This window comes from Orycteropus afer, unplaced genomic scaffold (genome assembly GCF_000298275.1).
Source record: "Orycteropus afer afer isolate SDZICR_OR568_19922 unplaced genomic scaffold, OryAfe1.0 scaffold00378, whole genome shotgun sequence".
Taxonomy (NCBI): domain Eukaryota; kingdom Metazoa; phylum Chordata; class Mammalia; order Tubulidentata; family Orycteropodidae; genus Orycteropus; species Orycteropus afer.
In genome coordinates, this window is record NW_006921965.1 from 1,636,896 (window position 1) to 1,661,454 (window position 24,559).

Below are 24,559 nucleotides of genomic sequence, written 5' to 3' on the forward strand. Positions count from 1 at the left end.
TTCCAACCAAGAATTATGTACCCAGCAAAATTGTCCCTCAAATATGATGGTGAAATTAGGACATTTCCACATAAGCAGAAATTAAGGGAATTTGTAAAAACCAGACCAACCTTACAAGAGATGTTAAAGGGAGCCCTTTGGACAGAGAAACAACAACAACCAACAACAACTGACCATTAACACACATGATGAGTGTGATAGTTGGAGCTGTGTGTCAACTTGGCTGGACCCCAGTTCTGTGTGGTTATTCCCATGATGGGAACAGATGACTGTGTTCTGAGTGGCCAATCTGCCCAAGGGGAATTTCCCTAGGGGTGTGGCCTGCTTCCAGGATATCTAGGGACATCCTGGGAAGAGGGACATTCTTCTGTGCATAGGGATTCTGTTGTGCTGCCTGCAACCATTCGTGAGTAAGCAGTCCATTGTTCAGTCTGGAGGTCTTGGATCCATCATTCATTGGAGTCAACAGCCGGTGTACTGCCTGCCAGCCTTGAGCTTCTTGGCCCCCTGTGGGGAAAGGCTGCCAGCCTGACGTTTGCTCTGGGGACTTTGGACTTGCCAGCTTTTATACACTTGTGAGCCATTTTCTAAGATAAATTTCTCTGTCTCTCTCTTTCTCTCTCTATAAATATATATATACACTTTGCTGGTTTTTGTTTCTTTAGAGAACCCAGTCTAACACAATGAGATAACCCAGAAACCAAGCCAGCTATGGAAATATCCAAAGTAAATAAGCCTACAAGAACAGGGAACAGGGAACCAGAGACACTAACTGACAAATGAGAACAACTACCAACTGACAAATGAGGACAACTACAAACCAAAAAGAGGTGAAAAAACTGTGCTGTTACAGAACTGCTAGATGGTAGGGAAGTCAAGACAACTACAAGATAGAATGGACTGTTTTACACTTGGGAAGAAAACTATAAATCACAGGGTAACCTCAAAGAAAAATGATAAACCTTCACATCAAAATAAAAAAGAAGACCAACATGAATATTCAGCAAATACTAAAACAATAGTAATGAAGGAAGTGATAACATGATTCACAAACAAAATGAGCTCAACATAGAAAATTATATGGAGCAAAGAAATCGACACAATGAAAAAGCATATGACAAAAATAACAACAAAAAATTCATATTTGCTAATAATTACATATCTATCTGGCAAGGGACTTATCTCTAAAATTGATGGAAAACTCCAACACCTCAACACCAAAAGAATAAACAATCCAATTGAAAAATGGGCAGAAGACATGAATAACTTCACCAAATCCAGATTTTTCCATTCTTCTGTTAGTCCATGCTATATTCAGTATTCTTCTCGAACACCGTAATTCAAATGTATCAATTTGTCTTTGTTTTTCATTATTCATTGTCCAGTTTTGCATTCATATGAAGTAATTGAAAATACTATGATTACATAAGGTGCACTTTAGACTTCAAAGTGACATTTTTGCTTTTTGACACTTTAAAGATGTCTTTTGTATCAGATTTGCCCAATGTAATACATCATTTGACTTCTTGACTGCTGCTTCCATGTATGTAGATTGTGGATCCAACTAAAATGAAACCTTTGACCACTTCGATCTTTTTTCCGTTTAAAATTATGTTGCTTATTGGGGTAATTGTCAGGATTTTATTCCTTTATGTTGAAATGTTATCCATCCTGAAGACTGTAGTCTTTAATCTTCATCAGTGAGTGCTTCAATTCTTACTTGTTTTCAGCAAGCAAAGTTGTGTCATCTGTCACGACTGCCTCTTGCTCTATTTACAGACTCTACATGAGCACAATTAAGTGTTATTGAATTCCCATTATCTGCAAAATTATCTATAATCTGTTATGATCCACACAGTTGAATGCCTTTGCATAGTCAATAAAACACAAGTAAACATTTTCTGGTACTATCTGTTTCAGCCAAGATCCATCCGACATTGGCAATGATATCCTCATCCCATGTTCTCTTCTGAATCTGACTTGAATTTCTGGCAGTTCCCTGTCATATTGCTGTAACCATTTTTGAATTATCCTGTGCAAAATTTTACTTGCTTATGATATTAATAATAGAGTTCAATAATTTCCACAACCTATTGAATCACCTTTCTTTGGAATTGGCACAGATATTGCTCTCTTCCAGTCAGGTAGCCATCTTCCAAATTTCTTGACATAAACAACTAAGAGCCTCCAGAGCTGCATCCATTTGTTGAAACATCTTATTGGATAATCCATCCATCCCAGAGCCTCGTTTATTACCAATTCCTTTAGTGAAGCTTGGATTTCTTTGTTCATTACCATTGGCTCTTGATCACATGCTCCCTCCCAAAATGGCTAAATGTTGACCAATTTTTTGATACAGTGCCTGCATATACCTTCCATCTTCTTTTGATGCTTCCCATATCATTCAATATTTTGCCATTATAATCCTTCCGTATTGAAAGCCAAGGCTTAAATTTTTTCTTCATTTCTTTCAGTTTGACAAATTCTAAGCATGTTCTTTCCCATTAATTGTCCATCTCCAGATCTCAGCACATTTAATTATAAACTTCACTCTTGCCATTTGAATTGCCTTCATTTCAGATCTTTTAGTTCATCACTTCTCATTCACTTTAGCTATTCTCCTTTCAAGAGCAAGTTTCAGAGTCTCTTCTGACATCCATTTGGTCTTCTCTTCCTTGTCTGTCTTCTTAAGGGCCTTTTTCTTTCTTCCTGTATGATGTTCTTGATGTTAACCCACAACTTGTCTGGTCATATACCTATAGGAATGGCTAAAGTAAAAAAGACCAACTATCCCAAATGTTGACAGGAATGTGGAGGTAATGGAGTGCATCCAATTTATAAGAGTTTGGCACTTTCTTAAAAAGCAAAACATACATCTGTCATATGATACAGCCATTCCATGGCTATATATGTACCCAAGGGAAAAAAAAAACAGAGAGTACATGTCCAGAGACAGGCTTGTACATAAATGTTCATAGCACCTTAATTTGAACTAGCCAATAACAAAAAGCTACCTAAATGTATACCAACAACTAGATAAACACTTTGTATTCTATTCATATGTGATAGTTTCAATCGTGTCCTCAAAAAAGATACATTGAAGTCTTAACCCCTGTACTTCTGAATGTGACCTTACTTGGGGAAACAGGGTTTTCTTTGCAGATGTTATCATTTAGGTTAATAAGGTCATATCAGAGTAAGATAGGTCCTAATCCCTGAGTGTTGTCTAAATGAAAAGGAAGAACAAATATGGAAATGGAGTCACACAGGGGCAAAACAGACACTATGTGAAAATACTCTTATAATCCAAGGAACACCAGGAAATGCCCAGGCCAACAAAGATCTGAAAGAGACAAAGGAGAATATCCCCTAAAGCAGAGAGAGAAAGCATAGCCCTGCCAACACCCTTATTTGGACTTCTGTACTCCAGGACTGTGAAAAAATACATTTCTGTTCATTACAGTAACCTACTTTGTAGTATTTTATCATAACAGCCCTAGGAAAGTAAGAGACTGATAGAATACAAAATACTAGAATACTGAGAGGATACTACACACCCATTGCCAATTCCAACTCGACAACTCCATTTGTTACAGAATAGAACTGTTCCTTACCATCTTCTTGGATATAATCTTTATGGAAGCAGATCACCAGGCCTTTCTTTCACAGTGACACCGGGTGGTTTTAAACAGTCAATCTTTAGTAGTCAGTGCAAACCACCTGTGCCACCCAAGGACCTAACAGAATGCTACTAAGCAATGAAAATGAATGAACTACTGATACACAAAACAACAGGAATAAATCCCAAAATAATTATGCTGAATAAAAGAAGCCAAAAAAAGAGAGTACATAATTTTGGACTCCAAGTATATGCAAACTAATATAGAGTGATACATTACTGATTGCCAAAGAACAGGGCGTGGGAGGTGAGAAGGGCATGAAGGTGGAATTGCAAATAGGCATGAGAGAACTTCTGGGGGTGATGGATACATTCATTATCTCAGTTGCAGTGATTAAGTCACAGATGAACACATACATCAACAATTATAAAATTATGCATTTAAAATATGTACCATTTATTGCATATGAATTATGCCTCCATAAAGCTATAGATATAGATATAGATATAAAACCAAACTCACTGCCATGGAGTTAATTCAACTCATAGTGACTCCTCCTTGGGTTTCCAAGGTGGTATCTCTACAGAAGTAGTATGCCCAATCTTTCCTCTGAGGAGTGGCTGGTAGGTTTGAACCACCAGCCTTTTGGTTAGCAGTCAAATGCCTTAGGCACTACGCCTAGAGGTAAGAAATTAGTGATCATAAGGAAGTAACAGGGACCAGATTTACCTTCCCACTTTAAACAACTAAAACAGTATGAATAGATCAAACATTTGAAAAAAATAGTTTTATGGCTTTGGACACCAGGCAGTTCAGGAGATCCATGGATGAATGGAGAGAATTTCCATGAAGTATCTTAAGAAAGTGGGACCCAAATCTGGCCCAGCAGTATCTCTGAGTTGAGGAGACTGAGATCAATTTCAGGGAAGCCAAGGAAGAATTCACAAAACAGAATACCAGAGAAGACACAGTTGCATATAGAGAAAGTTCTAGAGCAGAAATCTTAAGTTCACAACAGTTCCTTCTGATAACATGTCCAAAGTAAATGAGACAAAGTCTCACAATCTTTGCTTCTAAGGAGAATTATGGCTGTACTTCTTCCAAGACAGATTTGTCCATTCTTCTGGAAGTCCACAGTATATACAATATTCTTCACCAACACCATGATTCGAATGCATCAATTCTTTTTTAGTCTTCCTTATTCATGAAAACTATTTTATAATAGTCTGAACATTAACAAAGCCTAAATTTTATCTTCAGAGTTTAATAACTGCTCAAACATTTCTTCCTCAAAGATGCTTAATATTTTATTAAAAAAAAAAATCAAAGCTTCAGCCACAGACTCAGATTGAGTAACCCAGAGATTAAAGCCCCAGATTCACCTGACTCGGTTATTAATCTGCTCTGTAGTCCTGAACAAATCATTTAAGTGCTCTGGGCATCTGTTTTCTTGTCTGTCAACAAAGAAGAGTTGACAAGATTTATTACATCATTTTAGTTAAAATTCTTTGGATTTGATGACTCAGTTAAGAACTTCTCCTAATATCACTATGGACACGGGCAGCCACTGCATTTTCAAGAATTGTTGAAAGAGAGATTGAGAACTCAGCTGCATAAACAAGGGTCTATGTGAACACTTCCTTAAATTCAGGTCTCATAAAGGAGAAAAGGTAACTTATGTGACAAGAAGAGAAGTGATCCTTACATATTGTTGTTGTTCTTAGGTGCCATCAAGTCATCTCCTATTCACAGCACAATGAAACACTGCACGGTCTTATGTCAGCCTTATGACCCTTGCTATACCTGAGCCCATCATTGTAGTCACTGTCTCTATCCATCTCATTGAGGTCCTTCCCCTTCTTGATTGACCCTTCACTTTACCAAGCATGACATCCTTCTCCAGGGAATGGTTCCTTCTGACAAGATGACCAAAGTAGGTGAGATGAAGTCTGGCCGTTCTCACTTCCAAGGAACATTCCAGCTGCACTTCTTCCAGGACAGATTTGTTAGTCCTTTTAGCAGTCAGTAGTACTTCTAGCATTATTCTCCAGCACCACAACTCAAAAGCATCAACTCTTCTTCAGTCTTCCTTATTCACTGTCCAGCTCTTTGATGCATAAGAGGCCATTGAAAATACCATGGCTTGGGTTAGGTGCCCCTTAGTCTTCAAGGAGACATCTTTGTTCTTCATCACTTGAAAGAGGTCTTTTGCAGCAGATTTGCCCAATGCAGTACATCAGCTGATGTCTTGACTGCTGCTTCCATTGGTGTTGATTGTAGAACCAAGTAATATGAAATCCTTGACAACTTCAATCTTTTCTCCATTCACTGTGAAGCTGTTCATTGGACCAGATGTGAAGATTTTTCTTTATTTTATATTGAGATGTAATCCACACTGCAGACTAGTCTTTAATCTTCATCAGTAAGTGCTTCAAGTCATCCTCACTTTCAGCAAGCAAAGTTTTGTCATCTGCATATCGCAGGTTGTAAATAAGTCTTCCTCCAATCCTGATTCCATGTTCTTCTTCATATAATCCAGCTTCTTGGATTATTTCTTCTCAGATTATTTGTTCAGCATACAAGTTGAACAAGTATGGTGAAAGGATCATTACATATTAGAACTGTTAAATATGGCTGAACACTTCTATTCAATAGACTTTAAACTGAGTGTTGTTGTTGCTAGTTGTTATGGACTTGGCTCAGACTCATGATGATCTTATGTATTACAGAACAAACCGCTGCCCAGTCCTGTGTCATCTTGACAAACACTGATATGTCTGAATGCCACAAAATGAAGTGATATTTATCAAAATGATAGGAAATAACTTATGGAAATTATCCTGGGATAAAACTGACATCTAAGTATCTAAGTAAGAGATAGAAATAAGAAGATATTGAGTGTGGACACCATGTCAACAGAGCTAAATAACCAACTTAATATTTTACACATACACACAGACACACCTTTGTCATTTCAGCAACCCAATTTTATATATATATATATTTATTTATATATATATATATATATATATATATATATCTTTATATATATATATATAAAGTTTATTTTAAGCTCTGCTATATCAAAGGCATTGTTGTTTGTTGCCTGGAATAAAATATTCTAAGGATTGTGAAGGAACTCTGGTAGCATAATGCCTAAGGCACTTGACTGCTAACCAGAAGGCTGGCAGTTCAAACCCACCAGCCACTCCTTGAAAGGAAAGTTGGGCGATCTACTTCCATAGTGATACCACCTCAGAAACCCAAGGAGGGGTCACTATAAGTCAGGTCTCACTTGAGAGCACATAGCAACAACAACAGCAAGGATTATGAAGAAAATTTACCTGGAATCAAAGAAATTACTTCCGTTCTTAAGAGGGTCACATTATGACCATGATCTTGAAGAATCCAAGACACTTGATGCATCAGTAGATAATGGCTTCCACCTAAGAAAAATGTACAACTTCACTTCTGTGAATATAAGAAGAATCTGAAGATGTGGGGAGAAATCCAGGAGAGGAAGGAAAATAAAGCAATGAAACTGGACGGTGAGCAGATGGAGAGAAGCATCACCAGTCCCTCCATCTCCCCTTGGTAATCAACCCAGACACTCAGAGATGGACTCCCTAAATCCTTGCCATGTTACAATACTCCACTGATAACTTCTGTCTTGGTGCCCAAGGTCTCCACAAAAATGTGACGAACCTCTCTGTGCCTAGACCTCAAGGAGTTCCTCATCCTGAGAGCTATGCTGCCAAGGGCCTCATGTAGATACTGTGCCTTAAAGAAATAAGTACCAAAGAAAAAAAAACCTCACAGTCGTTGAGTCGGATCCGACCCATAGCACCCCCTCCTTGGGTTTCTGAGGCAGTATCACTACGGAAGTAGATTGCCCAACCTTCCTTTTGAGGAATGACTGATGGGTTTGAACCACCAGCATTCTGGTTAGCAGTCAGATGCCTTAGGCACTACACCACCAGAGCTCCCTAAAGAAAGGAGTACAAAGTAGAAATTTGGCATGGTGTTGTAATTGTGAGTGTGAATGTTTCTTAATGGACAATCCATCAGAGCCATTTCTGTGACCTTCTACTTGGAAATTTATGCTACCATAACCCACGGCCACTGCCATCAAGTCAATTCCAATTCACAGTGACCTATAGGACAGAGTAGAACAGCCTCATAGGGTTTCCAAGTTGTAAATCTTTAAGAAAGAGAGACTGTGTCCTTTTTCGTCCATGGAATGGTTGGTGGATTCAAACCACTAACCTTTTGATTAGTGCTGAATGTTTTATCCACTGCACCAACAGAGTTGCTTTGTGTAGAAAAACGTGCAGCCATCACTTACAGCCAAATTCATATGCTTCAAATGCATTTGGCAGGAAGTTTCAGGAACCAGAAATATGGGAGCTACAAAGTGGGGCCAAGACAAAGACATTGGGGAGAAAGAGGTGGAGCCACTGATTAGAGCCAAAATTTTTAGTGCTTAAATGTATTTGGCAGGCAGCTTCTCCATTTCAGAGGTTGGAGGTTCAAACCCACAGACATGGGCTTAGTCTGCTGGATACTATTTCCACGAGAGATTAGAATCACTGATCACAGCACAATCCCAGGATAGTAAGGAAAGGGAGGGTGCTTTCCATCACACCAGAGTCTCCTTTTGCTAGACTCTAAGGACCCCAGCAACAGAAAAACCAGATCAGGAGAAAATGAAGTAGTAATTGTCAAGAGGGGAAAGTGGTGTTTAGCAAGCAGCTAAAGGGCCTGATGACTTAGTAGCTGATGAAGTGATTCAGTATTTTACATGCAGATTTGTGTGGTCTGAGGTAACATGGATAGACACACTACAAGTCACCCTACATCTCACACTGCCTGCTCTTGCTGTTCATTTTAATTCATATAAGAACCGAGTGTTGAGGAGAATACACACAGACATTCATGGTGACTCTTGGTGAGCAAGGCTTCACCCAGAAGAAAAGGAGAGATTTCTAGCACCTCACAAAGCCCACATCGCCACCACCTTATTGTCTGAGGCAGGGCAACAGCGAACTCTCAAGGGATAAGGAAGTTTTTTCCACCATCACTGCTACTAAGAATTAGAGAAGGGGGGGTGAGAAGGTTATTAATGGAGTTTAAAAGGTCTTTTGTTTCTTTTTTAAAATTATTAGTGATTTAAAGACAATAATAATAATAATAATAATCCCACACTACTAAGGGTTTGAGAGTGGAAGTTGTGGACAGGGTGGTCTTGGGATAGGAAAATGTGAGTGCATTCATGGATTGTGTCATCAAGGAGGGCTCCTGTGAGGAGCTTCAATTCCCTGATCCTCAGTTTCCCTCTCCAGAAAACCAAAGGAGTGGCCAAATTCCATGAACTCTCAGGTTCCTTCCAGCCATAAGTTCCCCAGATGGATCTCAATGATTTTAAAGTGATCTAAAGGAGCCACTATTCCGTCAGGGTGGGTTGAATAAAGGTCTGAGGGAAGTTGCATCTTTGAGGATTCCTTCATCCTGACACATTTTCCCTCTCATCTTTCTGCCTCAGGAGCAGAAGTAGAGGGGGAAAAAAAAAAAAAAAAAAGACTGGAGCCACAAAATACAAAAGGAGCAGCTCATTCCCTTCAACACTTCCAGGCCCGGGGCAAAAGGAAAGGGGGTTCTGGGACATGATTGTTCCTGGCTTCTCCTCAGTCCTCAGTTCTCTGGGTTTCCTTTGGAAATAAACAACCCCCTCCTGGTTGTCCCAAAATACCTTCTCTGCTCCACTTTGGCTCTGAAAATGTGTGCTGCTGCCCCAGGAGCACCTTGCCTGGTCACCAAGATGCCCTGGAGGAGGCGCCCTGGGTCCAGCGCAGGGCGCAGGATGCAATCTCTAACTTCTGCCCTCAACACGCCAGGCGTATTGTGGAACGCGTCCTGAGCAGGAAAAGGGTGAGGAAAGGACGGTACTGTTTTCGCCAGAGTTATCTTCTCCAACCCAGCTAGTGGAGCCTCCTCCAGGCCTCACAGACCGCGGCCCTCTGGCCCCTGTCACCCAGTCACCAGCCCGATCAGGGAAACTTCCTGGAGAGGCCCTTGGCGCCTGCTGGGTCCCAGATTCCTGACACGGATTCTGGATGAGCCAGTCTGTGGATTCCCGGGGTCCAGCACTCACCCAGCAAGGACGCAGTCAGAATTTTGGCAGCTTCTGAGAGCAAGGGCCCAGGCAGAAGGAAGCAGAAGAGAAGCAGCACTCGCTGCGCCGCCATACTCACTTCTCTTGACGCCGAGGAGACCTGCGCCAGGTGAAGGGATTCCGAGCGCCCCTAGGCTGCACCGAGTGAAGGTCAGGGCGCGTGAACTGCTGCTGCCACATTGGACTGTGGTCAGAGTACGTACGGATCCTGCCTCTCTTTCCCTCCTATCCCTCTCGCCTTTCTGCCCCGCCTTAGTGCCCCTGTCCCAGTACCACTAGCTGGTCTGTCCTCTCCCTCCCTAACAGCAGGAAGCAGGAAACACAAGTTACTCAATTTGATCTGTAAATCCACTCTGTCCTCATAACGTCCCATCTTGGCTAAAAAAAGTCCAAGAAATCAGGTGGATTTCAAGTCCACTTACAAGTGACATGCTCCCAACGCTCTTTTAAAGCCCCCATTCTCCTATTTAAGGCCTTCTGGTGGCGCAGTGCTTTAAGCATTTAAGCATTTAACTTTCAAGCTTTAAGTGCTTTAAGCGCTCTGGCTAACCTTAAGATTGGAACCCACCAGCCACTCTACTGAAGAAAGATGAGGCAGCCTGCTTCCTTAAAGATTTACAGCCTTGGAAACCTTATGAAGCAGTCCTGCTCTGTCCTATAGAGTCACTAGGAGTCACAATCCACCCAATGGCAGTGGGTTTTTTTGCTTTTGGTTCTCAAACATGGTAACCCACCTCCCTTCTAATTGCCTTTATTTACCCCATTCTACCTGCCTCACCCTCTGTTTCCCCAGGTATCTGCTTAACCTCTCTAGGTAGGGTCCCAAATTCAAGAACTCTCTGGAAGGTCAGCTCCACGGAAAAGGGCAACCTGCCAGTTCTGGATTATTTCTCTGAGGGCCTCTTTAACAGGAGAGATAGTCATGAATAGATGCTGGTGTCCCAATGGGTTTAGTACCTCTGGAAGTCCAGATCTTTAAATCAGAGGACTGAACCATGAAATGAGACTATAATTCTGTATTGTGCTTGTTGTTATGTGCCATCAAGTCGGACCGACTCATAGTGACCCCTCCTTGGGTTTCCGAGGCGGTATCACTATGGAAGTAGACTGCCCAACCTTCCTTCTGAGGAGTGGCTGGTGGGTTTGAACTTCCAGCCTTCTGGTTAGCAGTCAAGTGACTTAGGTACTACGCTACCAGAGCTCCTATAATTCTGTGTAAGCTTCAGAAAATGAGATTGGGGAGCTTTCCATAATCTCAAGCAGCTCTTGAAAACAGCTGGCAATTCTGTCCCCTGTGCAATATTGGCCTTGGGGAGGAGACAGCAGGCTACCTCCTGAAGTCCTCTTTGCATTTTCTGGCCCCTTCACTTCAGCAGCAAAAACAGAACAATGAATTTGCAGATCAAAGTTCAGAATGCCTGGGCACAGTACCCATGAGAAAAGAGCTATAGGAAGAAGGAGATCCAGAAATATGCATATGAGTCCCCTTAAATCTCTGACCAAATTCTAGACTGCATAGGTGCAGGGCAAGACTCCCTGAGCCCTGGCAGAACTGAGGTCCACAGATCTCGAGTGGTGGGAGACACAGCAGTTCCAACAGACAGAGGGAGAGACCTCACCCAACACCCTGGGCACATGCCATCTGCTTGTCCCATTATTGGTAATATTGCTAAACTGGTGTCTGCCAGATTTCTCCATCATATTTCCAATTTTTCCCTTTGTGATTACAGTGCAAAGAGTATTTTGAGATTATGAAGTACCATCCAAATTTTACCCACTGGATGGCTTATCCACAGATAATGCTTGCCAAACTAGTCATTAGTATATTGGTTACAAAATGATGATATCCTAAACCCATAACTTTTTGGTATTAATTAGACTAGCATTCTATCACAAGGAAGAGAGTTCCTTTATTGACCATCTCTGTATTTCTTATTATCTGTCTACAGTTTGTCCATGGCAAATCATGGCTTTAATCTCATTATTCAATGAGATTATTCAAGTATATAATTTCCTTCTACCATTATTTGTTTTAATGACCAAATTGTTCTGGAGACTGGTGGCAAGCTGTTCAAGCTGACTCCTAAGTATATTTTAGTGTTTTAGTTGTTGTTGTTGTTATGTGTCGTCCAGTCAGCCCCAACTCATAGTGACCCCTCCTAGGGTTTCCGAGGTGGTATCACTACAGAAGTAGGATTGCCCAAACTTTCTTCAGAGGAGTGGCACTTTTTAAGTATTGATTTGTTTTTCAAAGGACTCCATTCTCTTTTTAAGCATATCCATATTTCATAGCAAAAAAAAAAAAAAAATGCTTTGGGTTTTCTTCCCAGTCTCCTCCCTTCCACACTGTATTTCCTTTCTCCATCAGTGAGAAAAAAAAACCTTGGTTCCTGACATCTCCAGTCAGGAGATGCTCAATCCTACAGTCAGAACATAGGTCTGAATTTTCTAACCCATACCACTGTCGAAAACACAACTGCCAATTGGAGGTTAATATTTATTTGTGGTTGGTACTGTCTTTAGACCGAGAATATATATATATGTTCAAAAGTTAAGTTAATTATTTTTCCCTTCCTATGGTTATGTTAGGAAGGTTGGGCAATCCTACTTCCGTAGTGATACTACCTCAGAAACCCAAGGAGGGGTCGCTATGAGTTGGGTTTGACTCGATGGCACATAACAACAACAACAACATGGTTATGTTAGGAGCTCTGGTAGCATAGTGCCTAAGGCACTTGACTGCTAACCAGAAGGCTGGCAGTTCAAACCCACCAGGCACTCCTCGGAAGGAAGGTTGGGCAGTCTACTTCCACAGTGATACCACCTCAGAAACCCAAGGAGGGGTCGCTATGAGTCGGGGCCAACTCGAGGGCACATAACAACAACAACATGGTTATGTTACTGTTCTGGTTACCTAGTACTGCTCTGACAGGAAATATACCACAAATGGGATGGCTGAACAAACAGGAGTTTATTCTATTACAATTTGGTGGCTTTAAATCCAAGTTCCAAGTGCCAGGCTCTAGGGGCTAGATGAAAGCCCCTCAGCCTTGGACTTCAACTCTGCCTCCAGCTCCCGGCCCACTGAAGCTAGAAGTGTTTCTTCACTCAGACAGCTGCTGGCTGCTGACACTGAGAAGCCAACGATGACAAGTAAAAAGGCACAGTCCCGATGTTACCAAACGACACGCAGGTCATTAATTCAAGTTCATTTTAAGTCTCAAGGTTGGCAGAGCATGGCAGGCTGTTGAACAATGACACGGCTACCTGCAGGGTCCAAGTGTGTCATAAGCTAGAGACCATTCCCAAAGCTGCTTCTTATATACAGAAGCAGACCACATACCCAAAGGCAGCTACTTAGCTGCTCACAGTAGATTCCATGGAGTTTATTACCAGTCCCATCATGGGGAATACTGCATCCAGCTGCCCAGCCACTCAACCAGGCCCAGCCAAGTTGACATACAAACATAACCACAACAGTTACTTATTGAAAAACAGATTTGTTTATTTTTCTTTTTATTCTATTTTAGCCACCCCCACTGTTGTTAATGTGATTTAACCTTTGATTTTGTAAAACAACAATATGAATCTAAACATCAAAACTATCTAAGAAGGAAGGATCACTTATAGATGGTCAATTTCATTATTTTCTCGTTGATGTTTCCTCATTTCTTTTTGAAAAAAATAAACAAGTACCTAGATGGTACCCTATCTTTTTTACACAAAAAGTATATCTAGAAACTCACTCCTTATCAGTTTGTACAGATTTTCCTAATTCTTTTACATAGCTGCCTATTACTCCATTGTACAGTTGGCCATAGCTTCTTCAGCAAATTTCCAACATATGGACATTTAAATTATTCCCAAAATTTTTCAATTGATTGAAAATAATGCTGCAAAGAGCAGACGCACTTTCATATTGTTGGAGATGTGTCCCAGATAAAGTCCTACCTGTAGGGTACTGTGTCAAAATGAAAATGCGTATGTAGTTTTGTTAGATTTTGCCGAAACCTGTGCGTGAGGTTTTATCATTCTGCTTTCCCACCAGTGATGCTGACGATGCCTATTTCTGCACTCCCCACCACAGTGCCTGTGCTAAATCTTTGTAATGTTTGCAAATCTGATAAGTGAGAAATGCTATCAGAGTATAAGGAGCTCTGGTGGTATAGTAGAAAAGGCATTTGGGTGCTAACCTGAAGCTCAGAGGTTCAAACCCACTAGACACTCCATGGAAGGAAGATGGGGCAATCTACTTCTGTAAAGGTTTACAGCCTCAGAAACCTAATGGGGGTTGCTATGAGTAGGAATAGACTCTATGACAGCGAGGTGTTTTTTTTTTTCCTTTTCAGTATCAGAGGGTAGTTTTAATTTGCATTTCTCTAAATGTGGTAAAGGAAAGCATCTTTTCATATGTCTAAGGGCCATTTATAAAAGGTGTGTGTTTGTGGGTGTGTGCGTGTGTGTGGATTTTCTGTCTTGACTTTTGCCCTTTTTTCAATTGGGTTCTTCATTGATCTTTTTTCCATCAATTTTTAAAAATACTTTATTGTCATTTGGGTGAAAGTTAATAGGGCAAATTAGTTTCCCAATTAATAATTTATTCACATTTTGTTCCGTGACATAAGTTGCAATCCCCTCAATGCAGCAGCACTCTTTCCACTTCCTTCCTCATCCCTCCTTTCCATTTGCCCATATTTCTAACACCTTCCTGCCTTCTTAACTTTGTTTTCAGCAAAGCTGCCATTTTGGTCTCCTATGGTTGAATGTTCAGAGAAGCATGTTTCTCATGAGTGTTACTGTTCACTTTATAGGCCTGTTTCCTATTTGCTGAAAAGTGATCTCCAGGAGGGGGTTCAGGTCCAGGTTTGAAAATTTTTGAAAGAACCCAACATGGAATCCTTGTTGGGGATTCCACGAGTGTCTACCAGGCCACTAAGTTTGGCCTTTTAATGATTTTGAATTTTTTTCTACATTTTTCTCCTATTTGTATAGGACCTTCTATTGTAATCCTGATAAGAGCATTCAGTAATGGTAGCCACCACACTTGCTTTTCAGATTTTCATACTGTGGTAGCTTCTGTGTTACTGTGACACTGAAAGCTATGCCAATGGTATTTCAAATACCAGCAGGGTAGACCATGGTGGACAGGTTTCAGCAGAGCATCCAGACTAAGACAAACTGGGAAAAAGAATGGGACAACTGACTTTTGAAAATATTTGCTTCTGAAGACCTTATGAATGGCAGTGAAATATTATCTGATATAATACTTGAAAAGTCTATAAATAGCAGTGAAACATTGTCAGATAATGTGGAGAAATATGAGCCTTTCAGTCTGGAAGGCAATCAAAATACGACTGGGAAAGCACTGCCTCCTCAAACTAGAGTCAACCTTAATGATGGGGATGGAATAAAGCTTTCAGGACATTAATTTCCTGATGTGACATGATTCAAATCAGATGAAATATCTGCAAGCATTCATTTAAACTCAAAATGTGGAATGCATAAGTATGAATTTAGGAAAATTGGAAGTTGTCAAAAAAATGAAAGAGAACTCATAAAGATCAATACCCTAGACATTAGTGAGCTGAAATGGACTGCTACTGGCCATTTTGAATCAGACAATCATATGTTCTACTATGCTGAGAATGATAAATTGAAGATGGATAGTGTAACAATTATCATCAAAAAGAACACTTAAAGGAAATTGTGTCAAGATGAAGGAATAGGCAGGCAAGTGACACAGACCCTCTTCAACAAGAAAAAAAAAAACCCAATTGACAGAGGTACAGAAGATAATCCTGGAGTCCTGATCTTTGAAGGGAACTATACAGAAGTAGATTAGGCACCAACTACTAGAAAAACCTGAACGAAAACAGTGAGTACAGAGACAGTTGGAGCTGTGAACTGTCAGCTACTGCGACGGGACCAACAGCCTGAATAGTTCCAGGTGGTGTTGGGACCTGAGAATTGACCTAAAAAAGATCAGCCCTGGCCACCAAGGGCTGCAGGGACAACTGCACTGGTGGCCTATGACTAGGAAGGGAAAGAGCAAGGTGGGAGACAACCAGAGCTGTTGACTTTCCACTGTCCGGAGGGTGCAGCCATTTTGATTGTTTACAAGCAGTGGCTATTTTGGATATTTAAAATGACTGAGGGCACAGCCACTTTGAATCTTTACAAGTGGCAGCCATTTTGGATTTTAAAGTGATTAGGATTCCAGGGACCTAAGAATAGGCTCTGTTTGCCAAGGTTGGCAGGGACATATGAGAGGCTGACAACAAGAAAGGAGACAGGTGGGAGTGTATAAGTGCTGCCAACTAGTGAACAGAGTCCTGCTTGCATAGATAACATACAAACAAAGCAAAGAAAGCGAAAATCGTGGGCAAGTCACTCCAACATACAATCACCAATTAAATATAAAAACAAAAACATCACAATGCCTTGGAGATGACAGAGCATCACACAGTCCACACAAAGAAACAAGATAAAGCAGGAGAAACAAGGGACCAGGATACGGACCCAAAACACATCTCCGAGGAAGACACAGCATTGGAACTCCCTGATAAGGATTCAAAAGAATTATATTTAGGTATCTTCAATGAATTGAGAGACAGATCAAGGAAAACACAGAGAAAACCTAGAACAATTTCGAAAGACAATACAAGAACAAAATGACAAAATAAATGAAAAATTAGAAATGATACAAAATCTACACACAGAAATCCAGAAGATTAATACTAAATTTTCAGAAATAAGATAAGATATTGAATGTGCAAAGGAGCAGAATTGAATCAATGGAAGACAGAATTAGAGAGATTGAAGGTAAATACCTGAACACTTCTTTGGAAAGGGATCAGTCAGAAAAAAAGAGCAAAACAAAATGAAGAAAGTCTAAGGTTCATGTGGGATACCATCAAAAGGAATAATCTATGTGTATTCAGAATTCCAGAACAGAAAGATACAAACAAAACCACAGAGAAAATTGTCCAAGATTTGTTGGAAGAGAATTTTCCTGGTATGATGAAAGATGAGAATATATCCATTCAGGAAGTCAAACGAACTCTAAACAGGATAGACCCCAAAAGAAAATCACCTAGACATACCATCATCAAAACCAAAGACAAAGAAAGAATCATGAGAACAACATGGAAAAAACAAAAAGATACCTACGAGGGGCAACCAATAAGACTAAGCTTGTATTTCTTGACAGAAACCATGCAGGCTAGAAGACAACAGGATGGAATATATAAAACATTGAAGGAGAAAAATTTCCAACCAAGAATTACATACCCAGCAAAATTGTCCCTCAAATATGATGGTGAAATTAGGACATTTCCAGATAAACAGAAATTAAGGGAATTTGTTAAAACTAGACCAACCTTACAAGAGATGCTAAAGGGTGCCCTTTGGACAGAGAAGCAACAACAGCCAACAACAACTGACCATTAACACACATGATGATATAACCCAGAATCCAACCCAGCCATGGAAGTATCCAAGTAACTAAACCTACAAGATTGTAAACAGGGAACCAGAGACATTAATTGACAAATGAGGACAACTACAAACCTAAAAGAGGGAAAAAACTGTGTCATTACCGAACTTCTAGATGATACGGAAGTCAAGACAACTACCAGATAGAACAGACTGTTCTAAACTTGGGAAGAAAACTATAAATCACAGTGTAACCTCAAAGAAAAATGATAAATCTTCACATCAGAAAAGAAGACCAGCATAAATATTCAGCAAATACTAAAACAATAACAATGAAGGAAGTGATAATATGATTCATAAACAAAATGAGCTCAGCATGGAAAATTATATAGAACAAAGAAACTGACACCATGAAAAAGCACAAAACAAAAATGACAGTAACAAATTCATATTTGCCGAAAATTACATATCTGGCAAGGGACTTATCTCTAAGACTTACAGTGGAAGAGTGGAAATGGCACATACATATAATGGAATGCTATGTAGTACTAAAAAATAATGTACAGTCTGAAAAATACCCCATAATATGGATGAAGTTGGAGGACATTATACTGAGTGAAGTAAGTCAATCACAGAAGGACAGATATAGTATTAGTTCATTGTTGTGAAGGGTCAAGGAAAGGTTTATATATGGAGGGAAACTTTCTGTGTTGGTTGCCAGGAGTGGGAGGGGAGGAGAGGAAACACTGCAAAAAAAAAAAAAAAAATGCTTTGAACCATGTCCATGTCACTTTGGTTTTGTGTATTTCACTGTACATAAATTATATTTCAATAAAATGCATTAAAAAAAAGAACACTTCAAGATCTAGATTAAGTACATTCCTGTCAGTGACAGGATGATATCCATATGCCTACAAGAAGACCAATTAATATGACTATTATTCAAATACACACACCAAATACTAAAGTCAAATAACTAGAAATAGAAGATTTCTGCAGTCTGCAATTGACCGAACATGCAATCAAGATGCATTGATAATTACTGGTGATTGGAATACAGAAGGTGGAAACAAAGAAGTATTAGTAGTTTGAAAAAATGGCCTTTGTGGTAGTAGTGACACCAGAGATCACATAACAGAATTTTGCACAATGAACAACTTATTCATTGCAGATACCATCTTTAAAAATCATAAACAGCAACAATACATATGTACATCACCATGTGTAATACACAAGAATCAAATCGACTACATCTTTGGAAAGAGACGATGGCAAAGCTCAATACCATTACTCAGAAGAAGACCAGGGGTTGACTGGGTAACAGACCATCGGTTGCTCAAATATAAGTTCACATTGAAGCTAAAGAAAATTAAAACCACAACAGCCAATATACAACCTTGAGTATAATCCACCTGCATTTAGAGACCATCTGAAGAATAGGTTTCATACATTGAACACCAGTGACCAAAGACCCGAACACTAGTGAACAAAGACCAGATGAGTTGTGGGATGACATCAGGACATCATGCATGAAGAAAGCAATAGGTCATTATAAAGACAAGAATGAAAGAGAAGAGCAAAATGGATACAAGAAAAGGCACTTTCTCTTGAATGAAGTGTAGCTAAAGCTAATGAAAAAATTATGATGTTAAAGAGCTGAACAGAAGATTTCAAAGGGCAGCACAAGAGAACAAAATATTATTTAACAAAACAAAACAAGACAAAAAAAAGTGAAAAGACCTGGAGTTGAAAAATCCAAGGTGAAGAAGATGCTTGGCATTTCTCAAGCTGGAAGAACTGAAGAAAAAAAATCAAACCTCAAGTTGTGATATTGAAGGATTCTATGAGCAAAATATTGAATGATGCAGAAAGCATCAAAAGAAGATGGAAGGAATAAATAGAGCTATTTTACCAAAAAGATTTGGTCATTGTTCAACCATTCAGGGGGTAGCATATGATCAAAAACCAATAGTAATGAAGGAAGAAGTCCAAGCTACACTAAAGGAATAGGTGAAAAACAAGGGTCCAGGAATTGGGAAATACCCAGTGAAATGTTTCAACAAATAGATGCACCACTGGGGGACACTCACTTGTTTATGCCAAGAAATTTATAAAATGGCTACCTGCCCAGTGAACATGAAAAGATCCATATTTGTGCCCAATCCAAAAAAAAGTAATCCAGCAGAATGTAGAAATTATACATCAATACCATTAATATCACACACAATTAAAATTTTGCTGAAGATAATTTAAAAAATGTTGTAGCAGTACATTAACAGAGAACTGCCAGAAGTTCAAGCTGGATTCAGAAGAGGGTGTGGAATGAGGGCCATCACTGCTGATGTCAGATGCATCTTGCCTAAAAGCACATACCAGAAAGATGTTTACCTGTGTTTTATTGTGTATACAAAGGCATTCAACTGTATGGATCGTAACAAATTATGGATAATATTGTGAAGAACGGGAACTTTAGAACACTTAATTGTGAATATGACAAACCTGTACATAGATCACAAGGCAGTCATTCAAACAGAACAAGGGGATCTGCATGGATTAAAATCAGGAAAAGTGTGTGTCAGGATTATATCTTTTCACCACACATATTCAGTTTTTATGCTGGGCATAAAGTAGCTAGGTGCCTTCAGAGGAAGCCACAGTAACAACCTACTACATAGATGACACAAGTTTGCTTGCTGAACGTGAAGACTTGAAGCACTAACTGATGAAAACCAAAGGCTACAGCCTTCAGTATGGATTCCACCTCAACATAAAGAAAACAAAATTCCTCACAACTAGACCAATAAGCAACATCATGATAAATGGAGAAAAGATTGAAGTTGTCAAGGATTTCCTGTTACTTGGATCCATAATCAATGCCCATGGAAGTAGCAGTCAGGATATCAAATGACATATTAAATTGGGAAAATCTTCTGCAAAAGACCTCTTTAAAGTGTTAAAGAGCAAAGATGTCACTCTGAAGACAAAGATGTGCTTGACTCAGCCATGATATTTTCAATAGCCTCGTATGCATGTGAGAGCTGGAAATAAGAAAAGACCACAGAAGAATCAATGCGCTCGAATTGTTGGGTTGGCAAAGGATGCTGAATATACCAAGGACTGGATGAAAAATGAACAAAATTTTCTTGGAGGAAGCACAGGTGGAATGCTCTTTAGACAGGAAGATACTCTAGACCAATGATAGATTCACCTGAGGATAGTCTTGCACAGATAATAGTGATACGAAATAACCACAATCAATACTGAAGCAACAGTAGACAGACTTGAAGTAATCCCTCAGAGACAGTCAAACACCTTGAAAGAGAGAGAACCACTGGTCTCCTGACTCAGGACCACGGTGTTGGGGGATACCAGGCTCAATTGGCACAACATAATACATAAAAATCTTGTTCCACAACCTACCCTGGTGAGGAGCAATTAGGGTCTAAAATCTTTTGATCTGCCATGTAAGATGCAGCTAATGGTCTCCTCTTGTCTGAGGCAAAGAAGAGTGGAGAAAACCGAGGGCCTTTGGAAACAATCAGCCCTAGGATACAATGGATCTCAAAACCAGAAGAACTAGATAGTGCCCAGGTACTAATGCCAGCCACTCTGGAAAGGATCAAAACTGGAGATACTGAATAGAGTGGGAGGAAAAACGTGGAACAAAATTAAAAAGCATAATAATGACCAGAATTACTGATCAGGTGGAGTCAGATGGGACCCCCAAGACTATGGCCCTTGGATACACTTCCAGCCTGGGATAAGACACACTCCCAAGGGGTAGCTCTCAGCCTAACAGTAGTAACACTTACAGGCAGAACACTCAACCCAGGGTCATGCACCCACCTCTTCTTTGGAGATAAACCCCTTGGAGCAATCGGCCATGGGGCACCAGAGGGGCACCATCACATGGAGGGAAAGCTGGACAGACAGAATTACATAACTAAGAAGGGTACAAGGATGGAGCAGGTCACAGGGAAAGGAGAGGAAGAGAGTGGGTTAGGGCTGGGGATGGTAATCGGGGAGTGAATCCAAATGTACACAAATTGTTGAATGTAAAACAAATTCTGCTCAGTAAACTTGTACTCAAAGCACAATTGAAAAAAAAAAAAAAAAAAAAGTGAGAATGGCCAGACTTCCTCTCACATACTGTGGGCACGTTTTCAGAATGAACCATTTCCTGGAGAAAGATATCATGGTAGGAAAGTAGAGGGTCAGAGAAAACAGGGAAGACCTCAATGAAATATACTGACACAGTCACTGCGAAGATGGGCTCAAGCATGGCAAAGATTGTAAGTAAAACTGGGCAGTGTCTTGTTCTGCCATATCTGTTGCATCTGTTCTGACCCTATGAGCCAGAAAGAGCTTGGTGGCACCTGACAATAATAACATTAACACTGTCAGTCTTTCTAACTGTAGATGATCTAAGAGTTGTGTTGTTGTAACTTTTTAGGGTTTTTTGTGGATTTTTTTTTTCTTTTTTCCCAGCGTTTCTCTAATTGCCAATACTGTTGAGTAACTCCTTGAATGTGTATTAACCATAGTAATCTTCTTTCATGAAGTGTGTGTTGAAACCTTTTGGCCGATTTTATATTGTGTTTCTTTCCTATTGTTAAGTTGCAGGGGTTATTTACATATTCTGAATACAATTGCCTTGCCTAAGATAGCAACAATCACAGAAGAAAAAAAAAAAGGAAAAGCAATACATGAGAAGATATATTTAAAGAAATATTCTTAAAATACAAAAGAAATACAAATTAAAAAAAGAAAAAACCACAATATCTGGGGAGGGAGGAATAAGAGAAAAGAACAATAGTGAGAGAATAATAAAGATAAAAGAAGAAAACCCCAAATAAAGGATGAGAAGGACCAAAAGGAAGAAAAAAGATGGGAGATCGTTTGGTTTCCCACAGGATTCTGAGGCTTTCTTCATTTTGTTTGGATCTTTTTCCTGATTTATCTCTTAGCTTTTTACTTAGGCAGCTGGGAACCATCTAGATCTTCTGATCAGAGTGTCCTGTGGGCTGAGGCTCAAGTGGTCCATTAGTCCCTTGGACTAAGTACTTGCATGTGTCTTTCATTTTCTTCATTCTTCTTTGCTCTGGACAAGGAGAGATCAATTGTTGCTCTTACATGCAAGCTTTTAAGACCCCAGTCATTACTCACCAAAGTAGATATAGAACAATGTTTTCATGTAGTATGTTATTTCCTCCAAGACTATGCTCCCAAGTTACTTTACAGGCCGGGAATTGAACTCACTCCTGTGGCTTCCAGCCAAACAAATTGTTGTTGTTGTTATGTGCGTCGAGTCAAACCCGACTCATAGCAACCCCTCCTTGGGTTTCCGAGGCAGTATCACTACAGAAGTAGGATTGCCCAACCTTCCTTCCGAGGAGAGCCAAACAATAGTCAGGCATATAAGATGAACATTTACACCAGGTACACTTCTTAGAATATGCAACCATGGGAAATCAGAAGGGTAGTAGTATATGCACAGGAATATAGCTAAAAGGGCAGAAATGCATAGGAAAGAAGGACACAGGGAGTAGGTAATCACAGGGAGAAAGTGAAAAAAGAGTTATTACATTATGGGGATTGCAATTAATGTCATGGAAAAAAAATGTGCATGAACTATTGTATGGAAGATGAATATGCTCTGTAAACTTCCACCCAAATCACAAGAGGATAAGAATTACATCATACTTCTCAACACAAACCATACAAGCAAGAAGAGAATGCAAAGAAATAACACAAGTGGAGTTCTAGTAAGATGGTGGAATAGGCAGACAAACTAGTCTTCAACAAAGAAAAGAGTAACCAATTAACACAGATACAGAAGATAAGCTTGGAGCCCTGAGTTTTTAAAGGAAGGATACAGAAGTGGACTAAACTCCAACTAGTGGAAGAACCTGCAAGAAAACACTGGAAAAGGAGAAATATGGAGCTCTGGACTGTTAGCGATCCTAACAGCGCCAACAGCTTGGCTATTGTCAAGTGGTGTTAGGACCTAAGAATTAACCTAAAAATCAGCCTTGCTAGCCAGAGCCTGCACAGAGGCCTGCACTGGTGGCTAGTAAATAAAAGGGGAAGCAATAAAGAGGGAGATGGGCTGAACTGTGGCCTTTTGGCTGTCCAGAGGGCACAGACATTTTGAATGTTTACAAGCAGTTTGATCATTTTGGTTATTTAAAGTGACAGCATTCTCTAAGATCCCAGGTACCTAAGAATAGGCTCAACTTGCTGGGAACCACAAGGACATTTGGGACATGAAGGACTGGAAAGGTTTGATATTTTCCTTGTTACTCTTATATCCCACACCCTCTTGGTGAAAAGAAGTGTGGCCGTCCCTCACTCCTACCCACCTTCAGGGCTGGCAGGAATTCCATCCCAGTCTGTGTGTTCCAATGGAGCCTGGGTATCCTGCCTTGCCCTGCCAAGATTTTTGTTTTTATCTGTTTTAAAATTATTATTATTATTATTATCATCATCATCATCATCCTTTTTATCATTATTATCCTTATCCATTCTTATTATCATTCTTTCTTCTTCCCTTGCCACATTGTAGTTTTCAGCTTTTTCTCTCTTCTCTGTTCCTGGTTCCCATTTTTTTCCTCTCTTGTGATTGTCCCCATTCCTTGCTTTTCTGCATATTTTCCATTTTTTTCTTCATTGTTCTCCTACTCTACTCTTTTTTCTTATTGTCCTCGCCCCAGATATTTTGGGTTTTTTTTTTTTTTTTTTCCTTTTTCTTTTCCCTTTTTCTATGCATATTTCTTTTAGTATGTTTAAGTATTTCTTTAAGTATTTTCTCTCATTTACTGCCTTGTCTCTTTTTTACTCCTTCTCCTCCCCTTCCGCCTTCTCCCCCTCCTCTGCCTCCTCCTTTTTCTCTCATTTTTGGTCATTATTCCTGTGTGTTTAAGTGGTGGTTTTTTTTTTGTTTTTGTTTTTGTTTTCTGCTTGCTTTTACTTTTTGAATGGCTTCTGATTGTTGTTTTTGTCTGACTGAGTGGGAAACAGCAACTGTGCCCATAGAATGCAACCACACCACACCTCCTGCAGCTCTACTTACTTAATAAGAGCCAACACTTCCTTCTCCAACTGGCCAATGATAAACAACCACCAAGAACAGCCTGACTCACCCTTAAATGCTCTTCACAAACAGTTAACAGAGCTCTATGCAGCCACTGTCATTCTCTATCACAACCACCAGGAGACAGGTGGTGAGGGCATAGGAGCTGCCAACTGCAGAACAGAGGAACACAGTACCCAGCTTACTCAAGTACATTCTCCCCCCCAAAAAAAATCCAGAAAATTAATATCTTAGTTGAAT

At 39.9% G+C, this 24,559-nt stretch overlaps 1 protein-coding gene across 1 annotated transcript in view; it reads right to left on the reverse strand.

The window, feature by feature from the left end:
* Positions 1–9,865, reverse strand: part of LOC103207585 (UDP-glucuronosyltransferase 3A2-like) — a 24,082-nt gene extending 14,217 nt beyond the window's left edge. The window contains 2 exon segments of the mRNA XM_007953240.1: positions 6,965–7,066; positions 9,772–9,865. Coding sequence (XP_007951431.1) covers positions 6,965–7,066; positions 9,772–9,865 — 196 coding nt within the window.
* Between the last annotated feature and the right edge of the window lie 14,694 nt (positions 9,866–24,559).